This window comes from Phymastichus coffea, unplaced genomic scaffold, assembly GCF_024137745.1.
Source record: "Phymastichus coffea isolate CEN01 unplaced genomic scaffold, Cenicafe_Pcof_1.1 PCOF00038, whole genome shotgun sequence".
Classification (NCBI taxonomy): domain Eukaryota; kingdom Metazoa; phylum Arthropoda; class Insecta; order Hymenoptera; family Eulophidae; genus Phymastichus; species Phymastichus coffea.
The window spans coordinates 2,161,987-2,170,861 of NW_026706849.1; the positions used below are offsets into that span (position 1 = coordinate 2,161,987).

General features: G+C 34.2%; 2 protein-coding genes and 1 pseudogene across 4 annotated transcripts; all 3 read right to left on the reverse strand.

Moving 5' to 3' along the window:
- Window positions 1–1,197: 1,197 nt before the first annotated feature.
- Window positions 1,198–3,614, reverse strand: LOC131663729 (UDP-glucosyltransferase 2-like). The gene is made up of 5 exons (XM_058934314.1): window positions 2,950–3,614; window positions 2,461–2,880; window positions 2,144–2,375; window positions 1,859–2,084; window positions 1,198–1,779 (listed from the first exon to the last, which is right to left on the reverse strand). Exons 1-5 carry the CDS (start codon window positions 3,367–3,369, stop codon window positions 1,491–1,493), a joined length of 1,587 nt encoding a protein of 528 aa, XP_058790297.1. The 5' UTR covers window positions 3,370–3,614; the 3' UTR covers window positions 1,198–1,490.
- A 344-nt stretch (window positions 3,615–3,958) lies between these two features.
- LOC131663728 (UDP-glycosyltransferase UGT5-like) lies at window positions 3,959–8,486 on the reverse strand. Of its 3 annotated transcripts, none has more exons than XM_058934313.1 (6): window positions 7,679–8,486; window positions 5,948–6,088; window positions 5,451–5,870; window positions 5,159–5,390; window positions 4,857–5,082; window positions 3,959–4,785 (listed from the first exon to the last, which is right to left on the reverse strand). In XM_058934313.1, exons 2-6 carry the CDS (start codon window positions 6,086–6,088, stop codon window positions 4,500–4,502), a joined length of 1,305 nt encoding a protein of 434 aa, XP_058790296.1. In that variant the 5' UTR covers window positions 7,679–8,486; the 3' UTR covers window positions 3,959–4,499. The 3 variants fall into 3 exon arrangements, with proteins under 3 accessions (XP_058790296.1, XP_058790295.1, XP_058790294.1); XM_058934312.1 differs by having other exon boundaries at window positions 5,948–6,146; XM_058934311.1 differs by lacking the exon at window positions 7,679–8,486 and having other exon boundaries at window positions 5,948–6,734.
- Window positions 7,074–8,755, reverse strand: LOC131663802 (uncharacterized; annotated as a pseudogene).
- Window positions 8,756–8,875: the final 120 nt, after the last annotated feature.

Below are 8,875 nucleotides of genomic sequence, written 5' to 3' on the forward strand. Positions count from 1 at the left end.
TCTCTCTCTCTCATCATCCTCGGCGCCTGCGAGTGTGGCCACACTCTTAACTTTCGCCAAAAAATAATTTACCATGATATTCTTTAATTTGCTTTTTTAAAATTTGAACTAGCCTCTGAAGATTAAATTAATCAATGCGTCTAACTGTTGCTTCAATAAAATGATCTTCAGTTTATTGCTACAGCAGCAAATGTAATTAATTTCAAGAGTTTAAAATAATTTAATTTTACTTGGATTTTTAATGATCCGCTGATTCGCGTAGCAAATAAATATATTTGTATACGGGCAAAAAAAATTAAATTTTTTATGTTTATTTTTTAAACATAAAAAACTTAGTTCTAGTACAAACAATATTATCTTCACGTTACTTGAAGCTTTTGCTATTACCTTTGAAATGGCATAGTTTTTTATTCTACGACTCTTTTTCGTTAAGATATAAAACTTGAAAGTTTGGCAAATTTCGCCTCAGGGTAGGCAAAAGTACGTGTCGGGCACTGTATATCGGTCATTGTGAAACCTGTAATTTAGTTCTTTTTAATCGACGATATCTCCAGTTTAAAAAGTAATAATCATACATATAAATAATTATAGGGAGAGCTGGAGACTAGCCCTTACTGATGTTTATTTCAGATTTGAAAAATAATAAAAAATGGCGATGTTATGGATGCTAAAATATGGCGAATATCCGTGTTTTTCGCACTTTTAGGTTAGAATTACTCAAAAATCTGACGTGGTGGAGTAATTCTGAGCCCGGATTTGAGTTTTTCGCAGAAAATTACTTCGGAAATGACTATCAGCTACTCTATAACAATCACAACTTCATATTTACAGACCTATGTTATTGGAATAGCAAACGATGATATCGGCAATGTGATATGGATTTTGAAAAATTAGTAGAAGTCTAACTGTAAGATAATATTTGCCGAAATTGTATTATTTGCAATAATGAAAATAGTAATTAATAATATTCAGTTTTTTCTGTTACAACAATAAAATCTTATATATAAAAAATATAAGACCATCCATATAGATCTATCCAAAGATACATAAGCTAGACTAATCACCAACGTTTTAACTTTAAAGTAATAACTAAAAAGTTATGAAAATAGGTTTGTTTTATTTTTATACATAAATAGGCTAAAATCAGTTATAAGAAAAGAATCATTTGCTACAACAGAATAATAAACTCGTTTAATTTATACTTTGTTTAGTTAACAAATTATTTACATATTCTGTCGAGAATTTTTCAAAATACATCATCTTATGAGAAGTCAACCAACTGGATTTTCATTAAAAATTACTATAATCCCACGGCTTAAAATTCATTTTAATTCGGTCGACTTATGGTAGCACAACTTGCTACTTAACATTCTTTTCGTTCTGACTCCTTTACATTTTTGGCAAAATAGTCACTTAAACAATTAATACCAATAATACAAATAATTACCAAATTTGTTCATTCTCTTACCCTTAATAATATATAAATTACACTAGTTTTCTTTTTTTCCCAAACTTGAACCTATAAGATGCAACTTTGCTTGTAGTCGTCTTATGATCTCTTTTAGTAAATAGAAACTGGTACTTGAAGCAATTAAGATGCATGCAACGATGAATCCATAGATATCTAGAAGACATGCTTGACACCATGGTATGTCTTCGGTAGGAGATTTAAGCACGTCTTTGCCATATCGATGAACATATTCTATCCAATATATCGCGCTGTTCATCGGTGAAAGAGGTCGATCTTTGAATTGCCGACTTAATTTTTCGATCGAATTTCTAAAATAAACAAAAAACTTTGTCGTTCAAACCAAAAATTAAAAATTAAAATTTTCAATCGGAAAAAATTTTAATTTACTTGTAAAGTGGATTCTTCAATACATCCATTAAAGCGTTAGTTAATCTTGTTTCTGTAATTTCGTGTACGTCGATCTTTATCGCTATGTTCTTTTTGACGTAGTGATTCATATCGAAATGATGGTCGAAAAATAAAGGAAAACCGACCATTGGAATACCGAAATAAATAGCTTCTTGCGTGCCCAGCAAACCTCCATGGGTTACAAAAGCTTTGACATTCTTATGCTCTGTAAATGTCGTTCAAGGTTGTACAGCTGTATAGTGAAAATATTTTTTTGAAACTTACTCAATACTGGCATTTGTTGAAACCAAGACTGAGTGAGAACATTCGACGGTAGTCCGGGTGGTAATTCCGACGAGTTTGTGATTTTCAAGAGTACGCGAAGTGGAGCGATGTTTTGGAAAGATTTGTAAAATACATCGAGGACGTGCTTGGGAAAAGTTTCTATTTTTACCATGGAACCAAGCGCGAAATATACGCAGCCCTCTGTACTTTCGTCTAACCACTTTTTCACGATCTGAAAGTGCATCAACAATTAATGATAATGCAATGATTGAATAGCAATTATTAAAAATTACAATAAGTTTAAAAATATTACTAACCTGTGGCAATGTCTCATTGTGGTCAACAATATGCAATCCAGGTACCGGTACGACTTTAGGTGAAAAAGTCCTGATGCCAAACAACGATGCATCGTAATTTGCCAATACCAACGAGATATCTTTCTGTAAGTCAACAACATTTGGCAATCCTGGACCAAAATACTTTTCAACGTATTTATTCTGAGGATGCGTGTACAATGCGAAGCCAAACTTCAGGCATTCGTGAGTAAGAAGATTGATCAGTCGTTGACAGAACGTCATTGGCGTAGTGAAAGCTGCGTTCGTGCATGGATCCACTGCCAAATTGATTGGCGTCTGGAATCCACTGTATTGCCAAGCGAACAGCGACGGCGTTACGACGCCGATCACGGGTACATTCAAGTGACGCCCAAACGGAATATAACAATGCACGATCGACAACTAAAAATGATCAACGAACTGACACGTTTACAATTGAATTTAACATTTTTTTATTGTTGCACAACTCACCTCTGTGATTACAAGATCATAAGGTGGATCTCTTGGAGGATTGTGAAGCAATTTTTGAAAGTGGGGATGACCCAAAAGTTCGCAAATGGCTTTTTGGCGTGATTCGAACCAATTATTCTTCAAACTGAAAAGATCCGAGGCTGTAGCCACTTCGTAAGTGACATTATTTGATATTGGCGGTAGAGTTCCTTGCAAACTAAAGTCTCGATAGTTTGGCACGGGAGTTGTTAATGGGAAGTGACTGTAGACGTCCACTTGGTAACCTTTTGCAGCTAAACCTCGCATTAGTTGTTCACAGGTGATGAAGTGACTTGACATTTGAAATGGAAATATTCCGAGTATTCGCAATCCATCGCCTTGCCGGGCATTCAAATAAAAAACTATCAAGATCCAAGTTGCACACTTTAAAGATAACAACATTGCGCTATCGCGCCAGAAATCTTGCGATCTGTTCTTGCCACTCAATTAAAATAAAGCGATTTTCCAGACTGGAATCGCGAGCATCGCATCGAAAGACAGGAGACCTTTAGAAAGTCGGAAACGACCACGGAATAATAACATTTGCCGGCATTGTTTTGCAATTGAACGGTTACCGTTGTCTTTGCGCGCGTGATTTTTTCAATTAAACAATGTGACTTTGTGTTTATAAAACCGTTCACGCCGTGTGTTTGGAATAAATGCAGAGGATAATAATGCGATCGTGGCGTCGAATAACCGTATACCATTGGGAGTTATTAAGATCGCGTTGATTAATTAGTTAGCCATTGTATGTAAAAATTTTTTTTGACATTCTGTCCGTACGCGAACCCATGCGCGAAACAATTGCGGCGCAACGCTTACATACGCCAACTCTAGTTTATCGCTCATACGAGGATCAATTAGCTTTATCATACTAGTTACAGAACTCGCTATATATACGTATATTCAATGCTATAGCCAAGAGACACTTGGATATACAGGTGCATTATTACTTGCAAATAAGTTCAAATATTTTTAATTAATTGCATTTTCAATTTATTATCAAAAACATTCGTATTTTCAATTAACATGTTGCACTGACATCTCAGTTTTATTGTTCTTTTCTGACTCATATAATGCTGTTTTGTCGCGGCACTATATAGAGCATATGTATACGAGTTATATGCATTGAAGAATGCTAATGTAATATTTTTTGATTTCACACTAATAAAAGCTTTGGTCAGTTTGCTGCATTCCAATTCCACATAAAACCTTGAACTATTGTACTATCACTAGCGTTTGACATAGTATGTGAACGACCGAGAAGTGTATTATTAGCAAAATTTTATGTTTCTCTCGTTATCAACGCCTTGTTAATATAGTTGGACATAGAAACAAATTGATTTTTTTTATCGCGTTCATATCAAAGTATGCTAAAAGAATGTTTGTATTCTTATGTAACTGGAAGAATAATATTAATAAAAACCTTTATTTCTAAAAACTTGCTATAAATTATTTCCATACTTCGATGTCAGCCTTATCCGTAAAATATAATAACACACACAAGTGTAAGTAAAAGTTTCTTCCCGGCATCAGTTGTCTTTCTTGTTTGTACTTGATTTAATATCTAATTTTTTCGAACATAAATTTCTTAACATTTGAAACAGTTTGATGAAAATATACAGAGCTATCAAAAAGGATCCAGCAATAAAAGCATACACGTCTAAAAGTGATGCTTGCCACCACGGCATATCTTCAATGGACGACTTGAGTGCATTTTTCCCATGACGATGAATATACTCTATCCAATAAATGGCAGTTTCTAATGGTGGCATCGGTCGATCTCGAAATTGTTTACTTAATCGTTGAAGAGACTGTCTATTAAAGTTAAAAAGTATGTTGCTAGTTTTTCTTGCGATAAACGTTAATAGCCGATTATAATAACGCACCTGTAAAGAGGATTTTTCAAAACTTGCTTGATTGCGCAGGTGAACGTCTGCTCGGTTATGTCCTGGAACCCGACAGTGGTAGCTACACCTTTCGCGACGTATTTCTTGATATTCAGAGATTGATCACCTAGCATAGGCACCCCAACCATTGGTATTCCGTAGTATATTGCTTCCTGCGTTCCCATCAAACCACCGTGAGTCACGAAGGCCTTTACGTTTCGGTGTTCTATGCATCGCAATAATCAATTAAACAATGGCGCTGTGCGGAGTTACCCGACAAAATATTAACGTTTGTTTCCTACTTAAAACAGCTATTTGTTGAAACCACGGCCGAGTAAGAACGTTCGAAGGGAGACCGGGGGGTAGCTCTTCCGGCTTGGTAATTTTCAATAGCACCCGCACTGGTTTGACATTCTCGAAGGACTTGTAAAACGCATTGAGTATGTGCCTTGGAAACGTTTCAATCCTGATCATCGATCCAAATGAAAAATAAATGCACCCATCTGTGCTTTCATCGAGCCAGCTTTGAACTGCCTGTTGTCAAAGTTGACATTTTATTCGCAATCAAGGCAGTTCGGAAACAGTGGATACTACCTTCGGCAAACTTTCATTATGATCAACGATATGTAATCCTCCAACAGGTATAACTTTCGGTGCAAATGACTCTATTCCATCGATTGATATGTCATGATTGATGAGAACGAGCGAAACATGTCTTGGCAAATTTATAATACCGGGATAGCCTTCTCCGAAGTATTTTCTTATGTATTTTTCTTGCGGTCGCGTATAGTCATTGTAATTACGTATCGCACGATGATAGTTCAAGTAATTTTCTACGCGTTCAAAAAATAACATCGATTCGCTGTACGCTGAGAACATACTTCTCTGAACCGCTAAATTTTTCGTAGCCCCGAAGCCATCGTATTGATAGTCACATAGAGGTGTTGTTACGATTCCGATTACAGGAATATCTAGGTGTGGTCCGAATGGGATGTAACAGTGCACTATTGACAGCTGACGAACGTATAGGACAGTCACATATTAACCCGTGTAAAATGTTACTATTAACACAGAATATGACATTTTCTTACCTCAGTAATTAGAAGATCGTATGCTGGATCTAGCGGAGGGCTTCGCAGTAATTTTTGAAATAGAGGACTTCCGATTAAGTCGCAAAGACGTTCTTGATCTCGTTTGAACCAATACTTCATCGATACCTCATGGTCGTGCATCTTTGTTATGGAGGCGAAAGATATATTATTTAAAAGTGACGGTATTGATCCTTCTAAACTGTAATCGTAATAATTTTTTATTGGACTTTTCAAAGGAAAATGGCTATAAACGTCGACGTGGTGTCCTTTATTTGCTAACGCTCTCATCAACTCTTCACACATAACAAAGTGACTTTTTACGTTGACGGGAAATAATCCCACTATTCTTAATCCGTAACTGAATTTTATATTAAGAATAAAACATATTAAACACGCGTGCACTATTTCTTTTGAATAATACATTTTTCAATCTTTAATCAAAATATTTTCTTTTTTTGGATAAGTTCACAGTGAAACGGTCTATAAATGTAACTTTGCACCTTTATTTATTGAAAATACCATTCCGTCAACACGCGACAGCTCTATTTCTATGCGTCATTACTGATTAGCGGTTTTCAAACGAGGACGACGCGTCGTATCGCAAACAATTATACGAAAGTGAGACTTTGAATATTTGCAAAATAAAAAAGAATGAACTTTCATTCACTATGGATATCACCTTCGACTGTTTTCAGACAACAAATATAAAAAGAACGTATATGTATACTGTCAAGTAAATTTAGTATGTATTTCAAATACGCAATAATGTAGAATCACTAAAACATTTCAATTTTACCTTCTTTTAAATATTTATTGCAACAGTCGGCTTGTTAATTATAGATAGTGCAATTATTTGTTAAATTATTTTATATTTTTATACTTATAAAAAAATGTAGTACGAAATAATTACACATAAATGTTTCTTTTTATGTTGTTATATAAAAACACTGAGTGTTGTCAACTTTATTACATGTACTCACAAAAATAATAAATAATTTAGACTCAATTTCAATTGATATTCTTTGCCTAAACCGATGTGCAATACATGTTATAAAAATGTAATTCATCATCTATCTAAAGATACAGTACAACTTAAATTCGTAATTAATTTTAATAATAAACATATATCACATAATTTTTAATGAAAAAATAAACCTATCGTAGAAACATGACGCATGAAAAATATAAGTATAATAATGTATTATTGAAATATTCACATTTATCAGTATCATCAGAATTTCTACCTAAATATTTACATTGAGCATAGGTTGAATTCTCACACTTTTAAAAATGAATTAAAACATAGAGATTATCAAATATATCACGATAAATCATTGATTCTTTAATTTAACATTTGCATTGTGGTATACTTTGAATGAAAAAAACTTGATCAATATATAAGTCAACCTATATATTACGTACGAGATGAGAAGTAATAATCCGACAATGAAAGCATACACATCTAAAAGAGAAGCTTCCCACCAGTGCATATCGTCAATAGGTGATTTGAGTGCATCTTTTCCATTCCAATGAATATACTCTACTCAAAATATTGTAGTGTTTATGAGCTATAGAAGACGATCTCTTATTTTCCTACTCAACTTTTGCGCTGATTCCCTATTGATGAAATTCGATATTTTCGTAATTTTCGTTTATCAAAATCACTAGTCTTTACCAAAACTTACCGATAATCATGTAAATGATACAAATAAAATCATGTAAATGGCTTACTCAAATCAGCTATTTGTTGCAACCATGGATGAGTAAAGGCGGGAGTCCTGAAGGTAGCTCTTCTGGTTTCGCGATTTTTCAGAGGACACGAACTGGTGAGGTTGATCGATTTATAGAAAGCTCCGATAATGTATCTTGGAATCGTCTCTATTCTGGCAAACGACCCGCAAGAAAAGTATATGCAGCCATGTTTGCTCTCATCCAGTCATTTTTGAACTATCTAATTAGAGATTGTTATATATATAAAATGATTAATAGCTACAATAGAACGTTGAAAAATGAAAACTGATTTGATTGCTGTTAGAGTTGTAAATACCGACGATGAGGTCTCGTTGTGATTGACAACGTATAAGCCTTCCAAAGTTGACTTTTGGAGCAAAAGACATCATTCCACTAAATGACACATCATGATTGGCAAGCACCAGAAAAAAGTATTTTGGCAAATCGTACATATTCGGTAGCCCAGATCCAAAATATTTCTCGACATACATATGCTAGACCCCAGTAAATTTGATAAAATTATACGCTATACGTTTATAAAGAATCATGTTTCCTAAACGTCTGAAGAATGTCATTAGAGTAGCGTATGAAGAGAATATACTTGAATATGTTGCTAAATTAGCTGAAGTACCGAATCCACCAAAATGCCAATTCATTAGAGGCGGGGTTACCGTGCCAATTATTGGCATATTCAAGTAGAATAAAACAGCGATGAAAAGATCGTAATGCGAATCTTTTGGAGGATCATAAATAAGTTTTTTCATGTACGGGTGTCCTAATCAATTGATGATTGATTCTTAAAAGTGTTCAAACCACTGTATCATCGCTTCTATGGGGTTGGGATCAAACACATCTTCAAAAGTAACATTTTTGGATAGTGCTGATATCATCTCTACTAAACTATAATCGTGATAATTTTGCACTAGTTTTTTTAACGAAAAATGACTGTAAAACATCCACTTGGTGTCCTTTTATTGCTAGTCCCTTGAGAAGTTCTTCACACATGATCAAATGACTTCTCATATTAAATGGAAATATTCCTAAAATTCGCAACCCATCACTTGATTGCACATTCATAAAACTTAGTATTAATACAAACTTTCCCGTTTTTAACAAACGTACCCGTAATATAATATCAGGGAAAAAGCAAGAAATATTAAGTTATATGTGTGACATTTCGTAGCAATACTGAATAAT

Bases quoted from the DNA above. Each gene is read 5' to 3' on its own strand.
- LOC131663728 (XM_058934311.1), bottom strand. From the start codon at position 6,370: ATGTATTATTCAAAAGAAATAGTGCACGCGTGTTTAATATGTTTTATT. The intron at 5,391-5,450 runs GTAGTATCCACT...CTTTGACAACAG, and splicing joins ATAATGAAAGTTTGCCGAAG to GCAGTTCAAAGCTGGCTCGA. The intron at 5,083-5,158 runs GTAGGAAACAAA...TGCGATGCATAG, and splicing joins TCAACAAATAGCTGTTTTAA to AACACCGAAACGTAAAGGCC.
- LOC131663729 (XM_058934314.1), bottom strand. From the start codon at position 3,369: ATGTTGTTATCTTTAAAGTGTGCAACTTGGATCTTGATAGTTTTTTAT. The intron at 2,376-2,460 runs GTTAGTAATATT...ATGCACTTTCAG, and splicing joins ACAATGAGACATTGCCACAG to ATCGTGAAAAAGTGGTTAGA. The intron at 1,780-1,858 runs GTAAATTAAAAT...TGTTTATTTTAG, and splicing joins TTGAAGAATCCACTTTACAA to AAATTCGATCGAAAAATTAA.